We start from the raw sequence: 24,165 nt of genomic DNA, 5'->3' as shown, positions 1-24,165 counted from the left end.
GTGGTATACGAAAAACCATGCAAACTTACTAAAATTGGCATATTTCGATCTTGTTCAAAGTTCTGCATTTCCTGAAAGAAAGTGTATGAATTTCACGAATGCAAAATATTCTTAAAAGATTAACGGAACTAAACAAGACAAAATATATTATATCATCAAGATGAGTTTCAAACATGGTACATAGAACAGTAGAAAAAGTTCTTTCTTATTATTCGTGTGTCATCTGTATACATTTGAAGCATTTTACGATCTTTCATCTAAGAGCAAATAAGGATTTGATCGTGAACAAGTAGGCCTAAACAACATCTTTCTAGCAAAGAAACACAGGACGACACTTTTCAAAACATGTAAACCCATAATCCATAATGCCGTGTTCGTCCCCATGGTGTTTCACAACGATCCTTGTATTGTTGGCTGTATAGAAGCTCACACATTGTACAATCCTAACTCCAGTACGTACAGTAGTGCAGTTACAGTATAAAGCTGCCCAGCTGGTGAATGGAAACAACTCCAAGGATTGCGTAAGCCTCAACTGATCTTAACTCTGGAGCGGTCGACACTCAGGGCCATCAGCGAGGACCGTCAGCGAGGACCGTCAGCGAGGGCCGTCAGCGGCCGCCACCGAGGGCTGTCAGAGGAGAACCATGAGGGAGGCCAGGGTGTCCAAAGAACTGTCGCTGGTTAGAGCCCTCCACGTGGAACCAGCAGGACTTGGGACCCGTCTTTGTTCAAACAAGTCTACAAACGATATCCTGTTATGTTATTAAAAACTGATATCAAACTTTATGGTTTGATATCAGGAGAATCGTAGCCAATTCCACGGTCGTTGGAGCCATTATGTTGTGTGTACACAATCATAGACGTCCACACTATAGAGTTATGGAACACGCTCATACACACTAGAGAGTTAGGGAACACACTCATACATACTAGAGAGTTAGGGCACACACTCATACACACTAGAGAGTGAGGGAACACACTCATACACACTAGAGAGTGAGGGAACACACTCATACACACTAGAGAGTGAGGGAACACACTCATATACAGTAGAGAGGGTTAGGGGAACACACTCATACACACTAGAGAGTGAGGGAACACACTCATATACAGTAGAGAGGGTTAGGGAACACACTCATACACTCTAGAGAGGTAGGGAACACACTCAAACACACTAGAGAGGTAGGGAACACACTCAAACACACTAGAGAGTAAAGGAACACACTCATACACACTAGAGAGTTAGGGAACACACTAAGAGAGGGTTGACTACTTCTCTGGAATGACAGCAAAGCATGATGAGTTAAAAATATGAATTTAACTGTTAAAAAGGGAATTGAAGTTAAAACTCTTTTGACCAAATCCATGTAGCTAAATATGTACTTATACTATATAAATTCTTTACCATATATAATATATTATTGTTATCTTTATAATATACTTTACAATATTTGGTGTCGTTCATCCAATGAGCTAATTTGACATATATTCCTAAAATTGCTTGGAGGAGGAAGTCACCACACTGTGAGATGAAGTAATGCTGGTCATGTTTCCTAGCTAGGAATCAAGATGTAACCAAGGTTACCGAGGGGGGCACGGGGGGTGGGCAGTGCACTCAAAATGAAATCGAAATTGTCGTGTTCACCCAAATTAAATGGCAGGTTTGCGGCTAATTCTCTGCCCCACCCACCCACAAACCGCAGCAACTACACTGACGAAAAACTCCAGTTCAACAGCCTATGCGAATGTGCCAATTCTCAATCTGTTTTCTATCTTCAGAGTTTGGAGTTTTCTTTGTACGTTTACGGGCCATTTAGAATGATTTTTCATTTTATGTTTACCGGGTGTTTCGATTTTTTTCCTTGTATGTTTACCAGGCCGATTTGAAGGAGCTTCTTGTTGTATGTTAACCAGGCATTTAGAAATGGTTTTTGTTTGACGTTTACCAAGCCGTTTAGAAGGAGTTTTTGTTGTACGCTAACCGGGTGTTTGGAAATGGTTTTCGTTGTACGTTTCTACCGGGCCGTTTAGAAGGAGTTCAGTTCTCGGTGCCTTCTAGGGGAGTTCTTCTGGACAGGAACCACACCTTCATGGGCTCCTTCTTCCCCTTCATGGTGATGGGACCCCGGTACTGCAGATCGAACTGAGGGTCCGAGTTCTCCGCCGACTGCAAACACCTGCAGGAAGTGGCCGGAAGTGATGTTATGATGATGGAGATTAGTTTACATTCAAGTGCAGTGTTACAATTTGGATTCTCCCTTGAGTATCTGTGACTTTCATCTCCCATGAACTCTTTGTCTCTACATATGTCTTTGTCTTTGGTCTCGCTTTTCTGAAACCCCGCCACATACGTTATCACAGAGAAAGTCCAAGAAAAAGAGGGAGGGAGAGAAAGACTGAGAGTAAGCCAGAGAAGAGAGTTTGTGAGGGAAAAAGAGACAGAGAGAGCAAGCGAAAGAGTCAGAGAGAGAGAAGATAGAGAGTGCCAGAGAAATAGTCAGAGAGGGATGAAGAGAGAGAGAGCGAGAGAGAGAGTAAGAGAGTGGAAGTAAGAGAAGAGAGAGAGACCGAAAAAGATTAAGAGAGGGACAAAGAGAGAACGAGAGAGTAAGAGGGCTAGAGAGAGTTGGAGAGCGAGAGAGAGAGAGAGAGAGAGTGTGACCTTACCTGTAGGTGTACTCTGAGACGTTTATCTTGCCCTTCTCTCCTGTGGTTTCCGTGCGACTCGTGAGGTTGACCGTGTTGCCAAAGAGACAGTAGCGTGGCATCCTCTGACCTATGACCCCCGTCACCACCTCTCCTGTGTGGATCCCGATGGTGATCTGGCCCGCAGGACAGGTCAAAGGTCAGGAGAACATGCATCTTACACAGCTCAGCATGTGGACGTGAGAGCTTCCACCAAGTCAGTTGTTGCTAGGCAAATGACTGCCTGACTATTTATAAAAGGGGGTGAACCACATATTTTTCCTATGTGTGGAATATGCCTAAAATAAACGTATGTTGTGGTGCGAAAATGGACAAATATTGTCATTGAAAACATTGAATTATTTTAGTTTAGTTTTTATCCCCCTTTGGCTCCCCCTTCCCTCCCCATCTGTCTGGCCAGCCCTCCGACTTGTTGCACTGCAGTCTGAGATAGGAGCCAATCAGAAAGCAGAGCAGTGATTTGTGTCTCCACTGTTCATGACTGTGTCAATATGCTTGTCTATACTAAATGTCAGTCGGGCTGAGGTCCTGGTGTCAGGGTCTGGGTCTGTGTCTGTGTGAGGTCTGCTACACTGCTAGTCCCTAATATAGACACAACGTTGTGTTCCTATTTGGTGACTATGGTGATTGTAGTATTCACTCTTTTCTAAATGACAAAAACAAGGGGTGAGGATGGATGTGACTTTATAATAGACAATGGTAGGGTTGCTGATTGGCGGACCTGTGGCAGCAGTGGAGGCCTCTGCATGTAGGCCTTTTAGGGAAGGAGAAAGCGCATGGGAATACATTCTTCACAGTTTATGGATCGCAGGGCATCAAACCCAGTTTCTGTTTGTGAAGCAGTGTGCTAATTTTCTTCATCAGTGTGGCATAATACCTTGCTTAAAATATGTACTCTATATATATATATATATATATATATATATATATATATATATATATATATATATATATATATATAAATATATATATATATCCATATATCCATATATAAATGTGAAGTACCAACATTCCTATAAGTATTCTTGTTGTCCAGAGATAAGCCCTGTCAACAATCGCCATTCCACTTCCCAGGAGCCGTTGGTTAATCGGGTTTCTAATGAAAAGTTCGGAAAAATGCCGAAACCGTTTTGTCGATGTTCTACACATTTTGGTTCTACCACTTGAACATTTCAAGGATTGCAGATGAATGCTAAACAAGAGCTCAGTGAAAGATTTGTTCTCCTAAGTAGCATTGACAGCTAAAGAGGCCTGCTGTCTCTTGGCCTGAATCCATATAGCTTGTTCCTGAGAAGCTCCTGAAAATATCTCCTGGTCGAGGTCCAGAAAGATCGCCAGCAGACGAAATTAGAACCTGCAACGATTAACTTTTTCTCTTCCCGCAGCAAATGTATTTGGACTTATATTTAGTCTGGATGTAAGAATATTTATGTACCGTCTGAGGGTTTAAAGTAGAGTTTATGTTAGTAGGCCTAGGACCCTTTAATGCTGTTGTGTTCCGAGTGATGAACAAACTATCTGTTTGGCACGATACAAGAGCACAGGCTATTTTTAACCACAGAGGCACAGCGAATGATTTGTAGCTCGCTGCTGTTGCCAAAACTTTTTTTTCTTTTTTTTTTTGTTGAACACTAATAAACACACTTTTGTTAACCAGACATGATATTCCATAGTTTATCAACCGTTATATTTTGTAATTACAATAACAGACTCAACTACTCTAGTTAAACAGAAGGGTGCTGTGTTGTATCAACAAGACGGCTGCTTTGTTTTGCTTCAATGTGAAAACTATTTGGCAAAGTTAGACAAAAGTAAAGCATATGTTTTAATAAGTATTGATACAACGGAAACAGGATAAAGGACATATTATTGTCGTGATAATTTAAAAATATGATAATTATTAGGATATATTAACCTAATTACCCCAAAAAATGTATATGACTGTGATTCCACGTCTGTTGACCCTGTATCCCCCGTATAACGCACCTCCCAATTCCTACACTGTCTTGGGCGAGAGAAGGCCTACCTGGACGGGCTGGTCGTCCACCTTCACCTGGCCGGCGATCTCCATCATGTCCAGGGCCAGGTGGCTGATGGACTGGGCGTGGTGCGCACAGGGCTCCGGGAGCCCGCTCACAGTCATGTACTTGTCTCCCACCGTCTCCACCTGGGTGGGGCAGGGAACACTCACGCGTTACTCCAGGGAGCTTATTAACCTACAGTTTATGTACCTACTATGACAACTCAACGCATTGTCTTTAGTTCTGCGGCTCTGGGAGCTTTTAGGGCCCTCGTCCACGTTGCATTATTTCCCTGAGTGGCAGCGTTTTTAAATTGTCCCCAAAGAGGAGAGAGCGTGTTCCCTGCTGAAACAAACCGCTGCACCAAGCACCTTTTTATGGAGGGCTCAAAGCGCTTCTACTTGAAAATATCTATAACTTATAATAACTTTTCAAAAGGTGCTGGTGAAGTCACTGTGGCCGCTTTACAGGTAACCAATCATATATGAGAAGGGGCGGGAAATTGTTCTTGCCGTGTGCGTCTATCCAGAACTTTATGATGCGTCAAATAAAGATAAAAAACAAAGTTACATCAAAAAACTAAAACCGCGACCCGCTCCCGGATAGGTGGTTTGAAAATGACGATGAAAACGCTGGTCGGTGATACCTCGTCATTTAAAAATATAATTAATAATCTCTCACCAAAGTGCTTAACCCCAGGCTCCCCAGCTCCCGGCCAGCGCTGTTCTGCCAGAAAATACCTGCTATGTGGACACAGGGCCTTAGAATGCATTCCATTGAGTTCTCACGGCCTCCACCAAGATTCAAAGGTTTCCCTGCCCAACTAAACAAGATGGCAGCTCGGTGAATAAGGTCTATTAGGCCATTAACTTGTGTGTTTTAGGGATGAACAAAAGAACAAAACTTTTGTGTGTGTGCACAAGTGTCTTTTAGGATCACTTTTGGCGTGTGTGTGTGTGCGTGTGCTTGCATGCATGCGTGAACTTGTACTTGTATATGTGTGTGTGTGTGTGTGTGGGTGTGTGTCAATGGCCCTTGTTGTTTGGATTTGAAGCATGGCCAGAAGTCATGTTGAAACCTTGTAGGACAATGCGTTAAACACTTGCCTCAGCGCGAAGGCATTCAGGGGGCTCTGTGTACGCAGAGAGGATGGGTGGGACCACCTAGTCTGTTGGGATCCTAGCGTAAATATTACTTCTTTTGGTGACCCACTGCCTGAAGCCCGTCCCAGGGAAGTGCCGGTGTCTGTTTAGCTTCTTAAAGTGCATTCTTGTCTGAAAGCCTCGAGTGTAAATCTGCCTCGCTGCAGAGACTATAAAAGCCATTCTTGTGCTGGTGGAGAGGTCGCCGCAACTCAGAGAGGTGAGGCTGCGTTTGTTTTAGGGTGAAAAGGCCCTTCAAACGCTGTAAAACGAGTCTTTGACGGCATGAAGTGATGTCCACTATTGGATCTTATTACGTACTGTTCTCTTTAACCAGTGCTTCTGGAAGGCAGAGAGAATGACTCAGAGTGCGGTCGTTTGGCCACATCTAAACGGCTGATATCAGGTACAAAAAAATACATCTATAAAATCAACTTCATCCAAGGTTTTGTGTCGAGACGGTGTGTTTGGCATCTGAAACGCCAGGGACGGAAAGCACAACAGGACAATGAATGCGTGTTGGTGGCGGCGGGGGGGGTTCTAACCTTGTATACATAAGGGTTTTTCCGCGTGTCGGTCAGGATGTCGAAGCGGGTGTAAACATCGTTGAGCAGATTGACGATCTTGATGGCCCCCTCGGCCGAGGCGTGCTTGCTGCAGAAGGCGTTGAAGCCCACGATGCCGCTGAACAGGATGGTCACGTTGTCGTAGCGCTTGGCCGGCACGGGCCGCTTGTGGCGCAGCTCGTTGGCGACAGACGGCGGCAGGACGGAATAGAGCAATCTGGAGATAAAGACACAAAGTCATGAACGCCGGAGAGAGGAAGAGAGCAGAGGAACGCGAAGGGAAAACAAAGGAACGCTTTGTTCGTGAGCTTTCTATCTGGGCTTATAACCGCCAATACCGCCGCAACAACAACTAACACCACCAGCTCCATCAACACCACCACCACCTTTAATAACACCACCACCTCCAACAAAATCACCAGTGCCACCTTCATTAACACCACCACCACCACCGCCTCCATTAACATCACCACCACCATCACCACCGCCTCCATTAACATCACCACCACCATCACCACCGCCTCCATTAACATCACCACCACCACCACCACCGCCTCCATTAACATCACCACCGTCACCATCACCACCGCCTCCATTAACATCACCACCGTCACCATAACCACCGCCTCCATTAACATCACCACCGTCACCATCACCACCGCCTCCATTAACATCACCACCGTCACCATCACCACCGCCTCCATTAACATCACCACCACCACCACCACCACCGCCTCCATTAACATCACCACCACCATCACCACCGCCTCCATTAACATCACCACCACCACCACCACCACCGCCTCCATTAACATCACCACCGTCACCATAACCACCGCCTCCATTAACATCACCACTATCATCACCACCACCGCCTCCATTAACATCACCACCGTCACCATAACCACCGCCTCCATTAACATCACCACCACCACCATCACCACCGCCTCCATTAACATCACCACCACCACCATCACCACCGCCTCCATTAACATCACCACCGTCACCATCACCACCGCCTCCATTAACATCACCACCACCATCACCACCGCCTCCATTAACATCACCACCGTCACCATAACCACCGCCTCCATTAACATCACCACCGTCACCATCACCACCGCCTCCATTAACATCACCACCGCCTCCATTAACATCACCACCGTCACCATCACCACCGCCTCCATTAACATCACCACCGCCTCCATTAACATCACCACCACCACCACCACCGCCTCCATTAACATCACCACCGTCACCATCACCACCGCCTCCATTAACATCACCACTATCATCACCACCACCGCCTCCATTAACATCACCACTATCATCACCACCACCGCCTCCATTAACATCACCACCGTCACCATCACCACCGCCTCCATTAACATCACCACTATCATCACCACCACCGCCTCCATTAACATCACCACCGTCACCATCACCACCGCCTCCATTAACATCACCACCACCACCACCACCACCGCCTCCATTAACATCACCACTATCATCACCACCACCGCCTCCATTAACAGCACCAGCACCAACACCTCTATTAACACCGCCTCCATCAACATCACCTCCACCACAATTATTACCACTACCACCGCCATCAGCATTCCAAGAACCACCACCGTCTTTTGGCAAATTCCTTAAGCAAGCTGTTCTCGTGTTGGGGAGGGTGTTGTTTCTATGGTAACAGTAAAGATAAGATCTGCCTGAGGGTGGGGGGGGAGTAACACATGCATGCATGAAAACACACTCATGAACAACCAATAAATAACTATCTTTCAACATAGTTCACTCTCATTCTACGTTTTTTTTGGTTAACCATGTCGAGGCTTGGGAATGATCCACATATTGAGCTGCGTTGTGTGCCGTTGTGTTGTTGTGCTGACGTTGTGTCAGACATCTAAGAGCAGTGGAAGGGGAAGAAGGAGGGTGGTGGATGTGAATTCTAAACATTGTTCCCCACTATCTCCCTGGGCATCTTCCACCTCCTCTCCCACATCCTCCTCCTTCTACGCCTCCAACTCAACCCTCTCTTCCTCCACCTCCTCCTCCTCTACCTCCACCTCTTCCACCTCCTCTACCTCCCCCTCTTCCACCTCCTCCATCTGCTCCTCCACCCCTTTCTCCACCTCCTCCTCCACCTTCGCCACCACCTCAACCTCCTCTATCTACACCTTCTCCTCCTCCACCCCGACGGATCTTCATCTAATCAAACATGTCTCTCCCTGGGAGGAGGCGTTGTGGCGCGGCTACGCCCCTTATCCACCACTCAACTATTATCATCAACTCAACATAGAGAAACATGTCCTCAGGACTCCAGATAGAAGTCTGTGACAAACATCACAATAATCTTTCATAATGCTGGTATAATGATGGGAAATTGTTATTGTAACTGTGATTGTCTACGGTCAACTATTTCCGACTCAATTATTGTTCACATAAAACCTCCCTTTCTAATCCAATCATTATGATCGTTCACGTCATAACATAAACCATGAGATTATATTTAAAGCTTTAGAGGGTTTGACGGTAACGTTACTTTACTTTAAAGGAGAAACTTGAGGTTGAAGACACTCACTTGTACCCATATGATCTATTAATCCCTGAATTACTGGGACTCAAATAACGATAGAGGAGGCAGGGGAGGGTTTGTAAACCCTTCTTTGTGGCACACTCAAACATTTCCCCAAATAATTGTTGACCGAATATCAATTTCTAGAAATGAGTAAAACCTTGGAAATACATAAATAAACAAGGACTTAGACAAAACAGGAGCAAGCATCATGCTCCAGACCGTCGACAGGTAGACCTTGAGGTTTAAGACTCAGACCCTTTATGCAGAGCACCTCAGATCGGACACTGAGGTGGGAACCCAGAGCCTTCTGGCTCCAACCCCAGTCGCGAGGCTATCCTACGTGTTCACCACCCACTTCCTCCTCACAGTCTGCCTAATGAGCTTAGCCTCAGTCCCTCCCCTCCCCTCACCGGTCGGTCTTCTTCTTCTCGTCCTCCAGGGCCCTCAGGGTGTGCTGCAGGCGGTCCGTGAGGATCTCCAGCTCCTGGGTCAGCTTGTACTCCTCGCGGAACTGCTCCCCCAGCAGCACCAGGTCCCGGGTGGCGTCGTGCAGCGGGATGTCGCTCAGGTACAGGCCGCGGCGCGTCAGGTCGTCCAGGTTCATCACGCTGGGGGACGCCATGGAGAGAAGACGGGAATACCAATGTCGATACATGTGGTTATTTGTTTACATTTTTTTATATTAAAGGTGACATATTATACCACCGGGTGTGAGTTTGATTAGCCGTTACAAGCCGAAAATCTGCCTCTTCCTGTGTTTTAGTGACATCATAAGTGGGCGTGTCCACCTAGATGTATGACGGATAGATGAGCAACGTTTGCTACGGTCCGCTGGGTAGGCTGGTAGGTTGATCTATCCAGCACACATCTAGGTGGACGCGCCCACTTGTGATGTCAGAAGAGGCAGATTTACAAAGGATGCGAAGGTGAGCATTGGGGAAATCCATCAAGGCTTCCAGGATAAAGACGTGTGATGTGGGTGGGGGTACTGCAGGTGGAGCTCGGGTGGGGTCCTTCGGGTCTGTAGTCTGAGAAGATTCTTGGACATGTGGGACTGTCTCTCTGTTTCGGTTGTATTTTTTCGCCATTGTGCATTGATTGGTGATACCAATGATTATAAAAAAAATGGTAGAAATGATCAATTGGAATTACATTTTTGCAGTGTTGGGAATGTTACTTTAAAAAGTAATTAGTTATAGTTACTCACTACTTGTTCCAAAAAGTAACTGAGTTAGTAACTAAATTACTATAGAATAAAGGTAACTTAATAAAAGTAAGTTACCAGAGAAAGTAACTATTTGCGTTACTGTAAAAAATAAAATGCAAGTAATATTTACAAATTTTCCTTGATTGTTTATGTCCACATTTATGTTAGTTAATATAATGTTAAACATAATATGTTTCTCTATAGATTTCTCTTCATACCATCTCATGTACTCATTGTAAGGAAATACACAGATACAGTAACATTTTCTCTATGGCAGAGTGGTTGTTTATGTTCTGGTTAATTCTTGGAGTGCTGAGTCTCAGACATTAAGGGGACTTAAGTGCTCTAACCCCACTTGAAGACGCTCCGGAAACCCTAATCCCTGGATTTGTAAATAAGGGTCATTGGCGTGCGTACAGATGGCTCTGCCAACGTCGTCGTAAAGTAATGTAGCCGTGTTCATACGTTACATAACGCGACATGCCAACTGCACACTGGCTGGGCCGCTTCAGACCTGGATGTTAGCTCCGAGCTCGGTTCAGCGCTGGGTGTCAGCTAATGTCTGATGGATCTAATAATAATACACTGTGTACAATGCACACGTAATGATCTCAAAGGACGTGCACACGATCTCACACATACACACACACACACACACACACACACGTAATTACTTTGTGACAAAGAAAACGCCTTGTGTTATTGTTGTGATTCACATCGTTACCATGGCAATGCAAAAAATCACAGCGATGAAACATTTTCAGTAAAGAACATGGCATCCCATAACCCTCCACCCTCCTCTAGAGAGAGAGCAGAGGCTGTCTGGAAGACAAGCAGAGAGCTGCATCTGCATTCAAAGATAGACCTGTGTTTGTATGTATTTGTGTGTGTGTGTGTGTGTGTGTGTGTGTGTGTGTGTGTGTGTGTGTGTGTGTGTGTGTGTGTGTGTGTGTGTGTGTGTGTGTGTGTGTGTGTGTGTGTGTGTATGTGTGTGTGTGTATGCTTGCATGTGTTACATGTAAGTTTAAAAAGCCAGAGATGGCCATAGTCTGTTTACCATCTCATGTATTTGTAATGAAATACACCACCCCCCCCACAAGACCCAGACAACAGCAGTACAGCCCCTCCACCCCCAGCCCATACTCCCCTCACCTCCCAGTGTACACATACAGTAGTCTTAAGGCCGCGTAAGCACCTTCTAAGTCACACACACACACACACACACACACACACACACACACACACACACACACACACACACACACACACACACACTTACACACTTACACACACACACACACACACACATGCACACACACACACACGCAAACACTCGCACACACAGAAACACACAGAAACCACACACACTGAAAGCTCCCTGAGCCAAGGCAATCCTTTCATTGGCCCCGTTGCTCGCCAAAGCGTGAAATAAATATGTTTCAGGCGTTACTACGGCGACTACAGTAGCAGCAGCTGGGATGACCGACACAGGGGAGGAGAGAACGAACTGAAACATACACACACACACACACTCAGACTAACACAAACACACTCTCTCACACCAACACACACATTCACACACACACACACACACACACACACACACACACACACACACACACACACACACACACACACACACACAGACAAACACACACACACACACACACACGCACACACACACACACACACAAAACCACAAACACATACACAAACCCACACTCACACTCACACTGAAGCGCACACAAACAAACACACACAGGTCAGTGATGTCACCAGCTCCCCCTGACCAGGACTGCAGCGTGGGACAAAGGAGAGCGCTACGTCTTGGTGACATTTTGAATCCGTCTGTCTCTCCCGGCCCCTGGGCAACCATTCTTGTGCCAGCACTGAACTCTCTGGTGGAAAAGGTCAGAGAAACCTTGCACAGAAACAATGAGATTATATATTTATGTATCTATATATATATAAATAGATATGGATTTTGTAGAACTGTGATTGGTTGTGGTTAAGTCACATGGGCTTGTGGAGGGAATGGATCGTTAACGGATCTGGCAGTTTACATGATGATACATTTACAGGCAGCAAGATATGTGTTGTTTTGACGCGGTACACTCTGAAATTGGGTCTTTATTTGTGTCCTTTTCATGTCCAGGTTTATCACAACATTCCGATACTAAAACCGGACCTTGTGTTCGGGCAGAGATGTTTTATGTATTTCCTGTGTTTTTGTATTGGATGGGAAAGGTTTTTTTTTCAGATGAGCTAAATGTTAAGCTAATATGATTCTGTAACGAGGGACTTTCTTGGCTAATATTATTCTGTGACGAGGGACTTTCTATTGACGACAACCCAAATCAAAAGGAGTATACACACAGTTAAACACAGACAAGTACTCATCGGTTAATTCCCTGAACCTCTAGGACTGACCCCTCCTTGGTTCTCATCGTCTTAATGTCAACTCGCGACAGTAATTCAATGTTTATAACAGAAATGCTTAACGAGTTCCGCGCAGAAGAGAAAATGACCGTAACCAACTGCCGTAATTTTCCCTCGGGAGGTTTTATTTGCTCTTTAATTCATCAGCTATTTATTTAGCTGCTTCAGCCGTCCGGGCTGCTGGATGTGAGCAGAGATATAATGGCTGTTAAAACGATCGTGAGGCAAAAGGTTGCCTAATGGAGGGCCGAATACGAGCACATGCAACCCCCTCTGGATAATGAGAGCAGGGGACGTGATTCATGGTTTAATTACAGTAATAATACTTGGTTTAGTAAGCATGACGAGAATTTGCTGCTGAAAGGACCCGCGTCGTTTCAGCATCGTCATGGTGGGCCCCGTGGTATTCCTGTGGGAGTTGGGATTCAAGTGTGTGAGTAGGTGGGAATTTTGTTGTTTTTATATACCAATGGCAGTATGTGTATGTGTGTGTGTGTGTGTGTGTGTGTGTGTGTGTGTGTGTGTGTGTGTGTGTGTGTGTGTGTGTGTGTGTGTGTGTGTGTGTGTGTGTGTGTGTGTGTGTGTGTGTGTGTGTGTGTGCGCTAATTTGACATGCCTGTGCCTTTGCATGCCTTTGCGACAGAAAAAAGTCGTTATTGTCATGGTCCGCTCCTGGTTTTCCCATTCACCTGCCTGCCACTCTGATGACTCCTAATTAACCAAACCACCTTCACCTGTGCTCCCCCTATATCAGTCCTCTCCTTCCAAACATTCCCTGCCAGATTGTCTCTTGTGTTTCACAGTGCTTTCCCGCGACTTCAAATCCTGACCCACCTCCGATCCTGCCTGATCTCTGATCCCTGCCTGTCTGACTATCCTGCCTGTTCTCTGATCCCTGCCTGCCTGACTATCCTGCCTGCCGCCCAGCCCCTGTCGGTCTGTCTGCTCCTCTGCCCCCGACTCCTGATCAACCAGCCTGCCTCCCCTGCTTTCGACCCTTCGCCTGCCTGACCTCCCGATCGCCGTCGCGTCCCTGTCGGTCTGTCTGTTCACCCGTTCCCTACTGCCCATCTGCCCTCCCGTTGCCGACCTCTGCCTGCTGACTACTCTCTTCCTGCTGATCCAGCATCTGAATAAACTCTTGTAACTGTTCAAAGCTTGTCGTCAGTCTGTGCACAATGGACCAGCCCAGACGGGCGACCGCATCTCCGGGTTGGAGAGCGGACTACAGCATGTGATGGCCGCCACGGCTCAGGGACAGCAAGACCTGACACAGATCCGCCAGAAACTGGCGAACGTCGAGACCGGCACCACCGCTCCACCTCCTGATCCAGCGGCGACCGAGACTCCGGCCTCTCTACCCCGGGAGCCTAGTGTAGGAGTCCCCGAACGTTACGATGGCGACCCTACCACCTGCAATACCTTCCTGTGCAATTGCGCAATTATCTTCTCCCTTCAGCCACTCACTTTCGCCTCCGAAGAGGCCCGGGTATGGCTTACGCAATAAATCTTCTCTCCGGATGGGCGTGTCTTTGGGGCACAGCTGAGTGGCAGAGAGGGACCTCCGCCTGCCACTCCTTCCGCTCCTTTGCCGAAGAGCTCAGGAGAGTCTTCGGGACCGGCCCTCTGGGAGCCGAAGCCGGCCGAGAATTGTTAGCCCTGTTCCAGGGAAGCCGTTCACTCTCGGACTATGCCATCGATTTCCGCACCAGGGCTCCCATGTGTGATTGGAACCCGGCCGCCCTCCGCGATGTCTTCCTACAAGGGCTGGCTGGGTACATCAAGGATGAGCTCGTTACCTACGACCCGCCGTCATCACTGGAAGCCCTGATCGAGCTCGCTAGACGCCTCGACCTCCGAATCCAGGCTCGCAGGAGGGAGAGGCGTTCTGAGGCCCCGCCACGCAGTCCTTTTCGCCCGTGGTCCCCGGCAACCACCGCCTCTCTTCCGCTGACCCCAACCGCTCCCCTGACAATGGGGAGTCCGGAGCCAATGCAGCTGGGCCACACCCATCTTTCTCCGGAGGAGAAGGAGAGAAGACGGAGGCAGAACCTCTGTCTGTACTGCGGCCAGCCTGGACACTTCGCCGATCAATGCCCGGTAAAAGCCACAGCTCACCAGTAACCAGAGGCATACTTGTGAGCTCCATCCCAGACTCTGCCTCATCAACAAGACCCACCCTCTCCGGTAAGCTCCTGTTGCCCTCCGGTACCCATCCCATAACCGCCCTTGTCGATTCTGGCGCAGACGAGAGCATCATGGATCGGTCCATCGCTCTTCGTCTGGGACTCCATCCAGAGAAACTGCCATTACCGATCTCCGCCAGAGCTCTGGATAGACACGTGCTGGGGAGGGTAACTTTCCGGACAAACCCTGTGCACATGCTCCTGCCGGGAGGCCACAGAGAGACCATTAAATTCATGCTCCTGTCTACACCCAACCAGCCGGTCATCTTAGGTCACTCCTGGCTTCGCAGACACAACCCCAACATCGACTGGTCTACTTGCTCCATCCGAGATTGGGGGATCATCTGTCAGCAGTCCTGTCTCAGGATCCCTTCACCGTCGCCTGTTACTCTCGATCCTGCTCCAGCCTTGGACCTCTCCGGGGTTCCTGCCGTTTACCATGACCTCAGAGAAGCCTTCAATAAGGCCAGGGCCACTTCCTTACCCCCTCACCGTCCCTACGATTGTGCCATCGACCTACTTCCGGGCACTTCACCCCCCAAGGGACGCTGGTACTCCCTCTCTGCTCCCGAGTGAGAGTCCATGGAGGACTATATCCAGGGTTCCCTAGCCGCAGGGATCATCCGACCCTCCTCGTCACCGGCTGGGGCCGGGTTCTTCTTCGTGGGCAAGAAGGACAAGTCCCTGAGACCCTGCATCGATTATCGAGGTCTGAACAACATTACGGTGAAGAACCGCTATCCCCTTCCACTACTCTCCTCCGCCTTTGAGCAGCTCCAGGGGGCAACGGTCTTCACCAAACTCGACCTGAGGAATGCCTACCACCTGGTCCGTATAAGAGAGGGAGACTTCCTGACCGGTCTTCTTGCGTCCAAGGGCCACACTGTCGTCCTCCCCCTTGTAAATCGGTTTAGTAAGTTGGCCCATTTAATCCCCTTTACTAAACTCCCCTCTGCCAGAGAGACTGCATACCTGCTCCTCCACCACGTCTTCCGCCTCCATGGGTTACCCACCGATGTCGTCTCTGACCGGGGGCCCCAGTTCACCTCGGTTTTCTGGAGGGAATTCTGCAGTCTAGTCGGGGCTACCGTCAGTCTATCTTCCGGCTTCCATCCCCAGTCAATTGGACAGACGGAGAGAGTCAATCAGGACCTGGAGACCACCCTTCGATGCTTAGTGAACCGCAATCCGGCCTCCTGGTCCAACCAACTGGTATGGGTAGAATATGCGCATAACACCTCACCTGTTCATCCACCGGTCTCTCTCCCTTTCAGTGCGCCTACGGGTACCAACCACCCATGTTCCCCGACCTGGAGAAGGAGTCTTCCTGCCCTTCGGTCCAAGCCCTGAACCGGCGTTGTCGACGCACCTGGACCCGGGCTCGCACTGCTCTCTCTAGGGCTGCAGGTCGCCACTTTGCCGCCGCCAACAAGCACCGTTCGCCGGCCCCTGCCTACCGGCCTGGCCAGAAGGTCTGGCTCTCCACCCGAGACCTTCCCCTTAAGCTGGAGAGTTGCAAGCTGGCCCCCAGGTTTATAGGACCCTTCCCCGTCGCTCGTGTCATTAACCCGCCGGCGGTATGCCTTCGGCTCCCTAGGGCCATGAGGATCCACCCGATGTTCGACGTCTCCCGACTCAAGCCCGTCCAGGAGAGCCCACTGGCTCCTCTCGTTCCGCCTCCTCCTCCCCCTCAGCTCGTCGACGGCGTCCCGGTATACACTGTCTGGCGCCTCCTTCGCTCCCGCCGCCGTGGACGTGGGGTACAGTATCTGGTGGACTGGGAGGGGTACGGCCCGGAGGAGCGCTCCTGGAACCCAGCTCGCTTCGTCATGGACCCCCGTCTTATCTCTGACTTCCACCGATCCCATCCTGACCAACCTGCCCCGCCTGCCCGTCCGCCCGCTACAGTTCCACCGGCGAGTGGTTATTCTGACCTGCCGGGGAGAAGGGACTTCGATGTTGCGTCCTCCTCCTCTACGGAGGACGCAATCTCCGAGGTCTCAGAGGAATTGCCCCTATCGGTCTGTCTGCTCCTCTGCCCCCGACTCCTGATCAACCAGCCTGCCTCCCCTGCTTTCGCCTGCCTGACCTCCCAATCGCCGTCGCGTCCCTGTCGGTCTGTCTGTTCACCCGTTCTCTACTGCCCATCTGCCCTCCCGTTGCCGACCTCTGCCTGCTGACTACTCTCTGCCTGCTGATCCAGCATCTGAATAAACTCTTGTAACGCTTGTCGTCAGTCTGTGCACTTGGGTCCTGCCAAACGCCGCACAGTTAACAGTTATCACTATTTAACTATTGAAAGATAATAAATACCTTTGGGAGTTGCCGGCAGGCTACCTGAGGAGTGGGCGGAGCCTGCTTAGAGGAGTTGCCGGGGCCTACCTGAGGAGTGGGCGGAGCCTGCTTAGGGGAGTTGGCGAGGGCCTACCTGAGGAGTGGGCGGTACCTGAGGAGTGGGCGGGGCCTACCTGGGGGAGCACAGGAAGAGGATGTTCTCGGCCTCTGGCAGGTAGATCATCTGGCCCTTCAGCCTCAGACAACTGATCTCCACGCCTGTCAGCTCGTCCTCGTTCTCCACCGGCTCCACGTTCAGCAGGCCCTCCTGGGGGGGGACCACGATCATTCTCATATTCACCATCATCATCATCATAGTCCTCATCACCACCCTCCCCATTATCACCATCATCGACATCAAATAAATTTATTATAAATAAACAATTATCAAAACAAATGTGTATCAAAATAAAACAGAATACGACTGTTGTCAATAATCTAAAGAATTAGAAAATGGATACACTTTGTTCACGTGTACATTGGCTTCACTGCTGATGTCATTTTTGTTGTTTGATTTGTGCTGGCCTTTCATTGTTGCCCACTGTAAACTCTGAATATCTGTCCAGTTCAGGGGATGAATGAAGGGTTTCCTAGCTCATCTTCTCCTGTCTCTGCATACCTTGCTCCGCAAGACGAACACGGTGTTGATGTGGGAGAGGATGCCGTGGAAGCTGAAGTCGATGTGCGGACGCACCAGGGAGAAGACCGACGGGAGGTTACAGGTCCCTGGTTGGAGCTGGAGAGCACAGCACAGAACCGGCTCAGTAAGGAGAAAAGAGCCAGGTCAGTAAGAAGAGCAGAACCAGGTAATTAAAGGGATACTTCACAGGTGGAGATATGAAGGATATATGAAGTCAATAATTCTATGTATTATCAATTAAATCGTTTCATCCTAGCCTAAGAAAAGGCAGAGAGTGTCTCTCTGGCTCAAGAGTAAGAAATCCTCCAACTACCACAGTGCATTGCGCTCGTTGCACCGCCCGCCTGTTTCCGTTTGTAGGGGGAATGACCCATGGTCCTAGCGCGGGTGGTAGCGTGAGCAAACTTTGTGTAAACATATCCCCGTGATACGTTGACTAGTTTAGACTTCTGCCCTCCTGTTTTCAAACTAATCATTTGTATATTACTGTACAAGATAAAAACATTTGCTAATTACAGTAGCTCAGCATATCAAGTATTTGTAATCAACCTTTTCTCCCCAGTTGAAATAAATGTTTATCTTATACAGTAGGCCTACTTTAGTGTAACTAAACTTGTTTAGTTTTTTCTTTTGTTTACTTTCGGGTTAGTAAACAAATCACAACAACCAACATGAATTTGAAGTTTTATTCAGGAAAAAAGTATTTACAAAAATAAAACGTGTAGGGTGCGTTAGAGTCGAAATAGTCACAGCTCATCTTGAGCATCTACTGTCTCCTGGTAGCCACGGTAGTGCCCATCTTGTGCTGAGTAATTAGCTCTGATGGCCTGGATAACACAGGAAGCCGATAATGTCTAAGAAAGAAAGAGAACAACGTTAGCAAAGCAAGACACAGTAAATGATGCCTTGAGTAGCTTATACAGCATTACACCGACTTCAAGCTAACTGACGTAGCCTATGCTCTTCCAATAAGATCGGCTACTTTCGGATAACTACATTGTTACGTTCCCCGGGACTCAAAACTATTGTAGCAAATGTGTTGGTAAAAAAACAAACACTTACTCTATGTTCCGACGTCTGTTTCTCTCGGCGGGCTTTGGCTGGCGTTTCCAGTTCACTTTCTGGGCCCGGAAATATGTATCCAATACCCAACTGTTCAGATGAGGCGTAAAGCCTGGGTGAGAGGTTACACACATGGCCCCATCCTCGCCAGATTCAGCCATTTATTTTAGAAGAAACTGGCATTGCTGAAATTTGCTGCCGCACAGGGACTCTGTGTTAGTGTCTATAGGCGAACAGAGCAAACCGGCTCGCTCCGGCTCCTCGTCCTCGGCAACAGGCAAGGCTTGTTCAGCTGCAGCCGCCGCAGCAGCCTCCCCCTCTATTCTTCGTCAATTCTTCCTGGCTGTATTCTGGCTCGTACGAATAGCCCAGAATGTCTGAATCCAATAATAGATTTTCTAAATCCACTTTGGCTGTTTGACATTGAAATTTTGTTCTCTAGCTAAGCGGTGAAGAAACATGGCGGACATTGTGTTTACATCTCGTCAAGAGCTCCCGCCCCCCCTCATTCATTATTGGTGGGCTCACAAATTTGCGGAACCAGTGGTTTGTAGTCCTCGGCCCTTCTAGCAGGCAAGCAAAGTTCTCCTGACATGACGTCAAACGCGTCTTTTGACGTCATCTCGGGAGAAAATTAGATCAGGAAAGCTGGGCCAAGGGAAAACTGGGTTAGACTGAAGGAAAAAAAACTTTTTTTATATATTACAATAGTGATTTTATAATGATAGAACGCCGGTTCTGAATGGGTGAAGTATCCCTTTAAGAAGAGCCGAACAACGTCATTAAGAACACAGAGACCAGGTCATTAAGACCAGCAGAACCAGGTCATTAGGAACACTAGAACAAGGTCAGTAAGAAGAGCAGAACCAGGTCATTAAAACACCAGAACCAGGTCATTGAGAAGACTAGAACCAGGTCATTAAGAAGAGCAGAACCAGGTCATTAAGAACACTAGAACCAGGTCAGTAAGAAGAGCAGAACCAGGTCAATAAGACCAGTAGTACCAGGTCATTAAGACCAGTAGAACCAGGTCAGTAAGAAGAGCAGAACCAGGTCATTAAGACCAGTAGTACCAGGTCATTAAGACCAGTAGAACCAGCTCAGTAAGAAGAGCAGAACCAGGTCATTAAGACCAGCAGAACCAGGTCAGTAAGACCAGTAGTACCAGGTAATAAAGAACAGCAGAACCAGGTCAGTAAGAACAGCGGAACCATATTATTTAGAACACACTGTGTATGTCTGTTTGTGTGTGTGTGTGTGTGTGTGTGTGTGTGTGTGTGTGTGTGTGTGTGTGTGTGTGTGTGTGTGTGTGTGTGTGTGTGTGTGTGTGTGTGTGTGTGTGTGTGTGTGTGTGTGTGCATGTGTGCATGTGTGTGCGTGTGCAGGGGGGTCACCTGGGGCAGCACACGGTAGATAGCGTTCCCGCACTGCGTGAGCACCAGGTCCTTGTCGAACATGAGGTGGAAGGGGAAGGCCTTGCAGAAGGTGTAGGGGCTGATGCGAGTCTCCTGGGTGCCGTTCTCTTCGAAGCCGTCCAGGTCCTCATAGAAGGCCTCCTCCTCCGAGTCCTTCTCCTCGATCAGGAACTTGATGTGGTCGCACTCCTCGCTCTTCTGTTGGATCACCTGGAGGGCATTTGGTTTTCAGGAACTGAAGAAGGGCTTGGTTTGTGGAACAGCGATTTTTACTTTAGAATAACGGAATTCTTTTGTCAGAAGGCGGAAACGCTTTTTAAACCCTGTTGTTAAAACTGTGCCGGGTTATATTGTGGGGGAACTAGTGTTTGTAGTTCGAAAAAGGGGTTATTAGAACCTTTTGTTTGTTTAAAGAGCAGATTTCCAAAAGATTGTATCTTACAACTGCAAATTACTTGACAATGCTGCATGTGGACTTTTCACATAAAAACTGTTTCTTTCATGACATTTCTTAAGAGTCTGAAAAACACGATGGACATAACATAGTACTGCTAGTGTTAAACAGGTGCTGTCACGTAACAAGTGTGTGTGCGTGTGTGTTTGTGCATGTGTGTGCGTGTATTTGTGTCATCCCGTCCAATGGGAGTACAGCAATAAGGCGCAGTGTCGCGGGGAGCGGACTGTCTGCGCCCTGTTGCCATAGCAACGGTGGGCAACAGCGCCAGAGACTTGGGTGTCACATTTGGAACACCTGACGGTTCTTATTTTTTCCTGTTCTCTTTATTTCTGGTGTTACACAAGTGATCTCATGGAGGCCGTTGTCGAGCATCTCAGCACAGTGATTAGTTCAGAGCGGAGCTAAGGATAGCTACCTGGTGAACGGAGGGAAGGCGGTATTCCCCTGGGGACATACCAGAATTATCCAGCTTTCACACGCAGGCACGCAGGCACGCACGCACGCACGCACGCACGCACGCACGCACGCACGCACGCACGCACGCACGCACGCACGCACGCACGCACGCACGCACGCACGCACACTCAAGGGTCAAGGTAAACGTAGCTCAGCTCAAATTTGCTAATATTCTCTGTAAATTTAACTTGGAATGTGAAGAGAAAACAAGGATGTTTTCCTTCTTCATCGCACCAAGACAAACTCCACACACACACATTCTAACCTTTACACACACACACACACACACACACACACACACACACACACACACGCACACACACAGCGCGGCATCTTGACCCCGACACACACACACACACACACACACAGACACACACACACACATGCACAGAATAAAACCACAATGTTTGATGGCAGTATTACACCCATTTAAACAAAAAGGGATGATGTTGAGCACATTCTGAATAACAAGGTTACAACAAAAGTTTTGGAAAGAATATGAAGCATTCACCGCAAAACGCGCGCGGGGGGGGGGGGGGGTCTTAGCTTTCCTTCACAATAAAAGTTAGAGCACCGAAACGAACCTTCATCTCGATCTCGGTGCCGTGGATCTGTTGGGCCACGGTCTTGATGATGCCGATCACGATGTCCTGCAGTCCCTCCCTCTCGGAGTAGTAGTGCAGGATCAGGTTGTTGCCTCGCTCCGCGTCCGTGCAGCGGAACGACGGGGCCCTCATCCCGGGGTAGATGGTGCCCAGGTGGTCGTGAAGGGCATCCAGGTTCTGATGAAGACATTTGCAATTACAAACACTGGGGTAAAAAGAGGATACTTTTACAAAATGACAGATTTTGCATGGGTATTTTCCGGATCCTACAGATTGGAAACTCTTGGAGGGAGTCTGGACGATTGAATTGATGCAGTGATGAATTTCCATGAATTGACTTATGACCTGAAATCCTAAAAATCGAGCCATATTTACTTGGAGGAATTCGCGGACGTTTGACCCCAACACTCGCAGGATAGTGTCGTATCCCGATTCCTGGCAAAACTCGAAAAACATCTTCCCAAACATTTGTAAAATGTCCCCTGCGTCAATTTCTGAAACACATGATATTAAACAGTTAGCTTTACTTCCATATGAACACATCTGTTCTAAATAGTAATAAAATTAAATAAAATATTTTGCAGAATGTAAATTTCGATTATGCCTACGGGAAATTGTATGAGAGATTCCTACCTCTCACTAAGGGGCGGGAAGGAGATAGGAGGCATCTAGCATCTAGCGTATACGGTCCGCGAATGAACGGAAGCACATGCTCATCCGCACGACCAGTACATTTCCGCGGACGCACAACGCAGAAAGTACGCCCGAGCCTTTAGACTCAGGTGTTGGGGTTGGAACCCAGAAGCTTTCAGCTGGGAGTCAACACCCTAACCACTAGCCCACCCCCCCCCCCCTCTAGTGTATACTGTAGTAATTCAATAGGAATGATTCTTAGTAAGGTAGTGTGTAAACCAGTTATAAAAAAGAACAAAGACTAAACACATCACTTACTGAGGACTTTACTGGCGGCTGCCACAAGATCGTAGGTTTTTGCGTCATCGTAAATAATTCTCACTAGGAACTGGCCCTCGACATCCAGCTGGGCCTCTCGCCTGCAACAAACAGACATATTTCCATCTGAATCATATGGATCTCTGTTGACACCAACTGTTGGAAGAGATGACAGTTGATAAGATGGAATATAGAGATGCTTCTACAGTGTAGCCAGGAATGTGTGCTCCTGAGTGTTAACAGCTGAACAAACAACCCAAATGGCATTTTGAAAAAGATTACGTGTCAAATCTGCACATTCTGTAATTTTAGCAAAGCTCAAAATAGGCTACAAGTAGCCACACTATTTATCAGTTATGGTTTATGGATATACTTGGGAAGAGATGATGAAAAAGAAAAAAAGATTTGAGGGGGAAAAAAGCTTTTCTTTTAAGGCTGGGTGAGTTCACAGGAGCCTAACAGAACACATTTAAACTTTAAACGGTCACAAAGCCAAATATTTGAGTCTGCTGAAATAATACACAGTGAATGATCGCTGGGCATTTCTCTTGCAGGCTAGTTATGTTTGCACTGAAAAGCTTTTGAACGTTTTTGGTGAGGATTCTTAAATAAAATCACTTTTATTACCCATTTTAGCCTATTTCTTGAAGTGTATTGAACATAGTACATTTCAAATTTCGTTGATTGGGGTAAGCCTGTTTGCTTAACAAATTTTCTGGAAAAAGTTTGATTGCTTTGACCCATAGTTTATCAATCGTTTCGAGTTGTACCCAGAAAAGCAACATGGACTCAAAAACTCACTTGATATCTTCCCAAATCCCCGGACCATAGTTCCTCAGTACGAGCAGCTCCAACGCGTGGTTCACAAAGCCATACTGAAATGTAAATAACATTGTATACCGCAGAGCAGACTGAAACTGAAAAATAAAATGTATATTTACTCTTAGGCTATATCCTCTTCGCTACCAAGGTACATGATGCGCTGACATCAATATACTCCCACGACCATAATATTAATTGTCAACAGACATGTATGCATTCATATCATAAACAGTATACCATAACATGATATCGTATTATATATAACCAAATAGTGGTCCCTGTCTGAGCAGGAAACGTCAAACGAAAATAGACCGCATCCCCATCGTCCGACGTCCGCAAATACACTTGAAGTATAATAGCTTGTGGACGACGTAAAAACACGATGCACGTACCATTATATAGGCTGCTCTTCGTTCTTTCGTTGTATATTTTGGGATGTGACTGTCGTATTTTATAAAACCCTCATCACTTGTTATGGATGCTGCTGCGTCGCGGAGCGTCCATTCCTTTTTTCCCGAGCCAGCTCCGACTCTTACGTCGTCCAATAGGTGGTCAGGAGGCGGTGACGC

General features: G+C 47.6%; 1 protein-coding gene across 1 annotated transcript; it reads right to left on the bottom strand.

Moving 5' to 3' along the window:
• Nucleotides 1–1,063: 1,063 nt before the first annotated feature.
• On the bottom strand, nt 1,064–24,126 carry gucy1b1 (guanylate cyclase 1 soluble subunit beta 1). The gene is made up of 13 exons (XM_056585863.1): nt 23,989–24,126; nt 23,576–23,649; nt 22,775–22,875; nt 22,199–22,317; nt 21,803–22,000; nt 20,285–20,515; nt 17,808–17,924; nt 17,323–17,456; nt 9,433–9,630; nt 6,415–6,652; nt 4,733–4,873; nt 2,668–2,822; nt 1,064–2,177 (listed from the first exon to the last, which is right to left on the bottom strand). The coding sequence occupies exons 1-13, from the start codon at nt 23,989–23,991 to the stop codon at nt 2,039–2,041; spliced, it is 1,848 nt and encodes a 615-aa protein (XP_056441838.1). The 5' UTR covers nt 23,992–24,126; the 3' UTR covers nt 1,064–2,038.
• Nucleotides 24,127–24,165: the final 39 nt, after the last annotated feature.

This window comes from Gadus chalcogrammus, chromosome 3 (assembly GCF_026213295.1).
Source record: "Gadus chalcogrammus isolate NIFS_2021 chromosome 3, NIFS_Gcha_1.0, whole genome shotgun sequence".
NCBI lineage: Eukaryota > Metazoa > Chordata > Actinopteri > Gadiformes > Gadidae > Gadus > Gadus chalcogrammus.
Note: the sequence above shows the minus strand (reverse complement) of the source record. Positions and strands in the feature narration are given on the sequence as shown.

What these genes read in the sequence shown, in the direction of transcription:
- gucy1b1 (XM_056585863.1), bottom strand. An exon ending in GGGATTTGGGAAGATATCAA is followed by an intron (nt 22,876 to 23,575) that starts GTGAGTTTTTGA and finishes TGTTTGTTGCAG; the next exon opens with GCGAGAGGCCCAGCTGGATG. An exon ending in AAAACCCTTATGTATACAAG is followed by an intron (nt 4,874 to 6,414) that starts GTTAGAACCCCC and finishes TGCCCCACCCAG; the next exon opens with GTGGAGACGGTGGGAGACAA.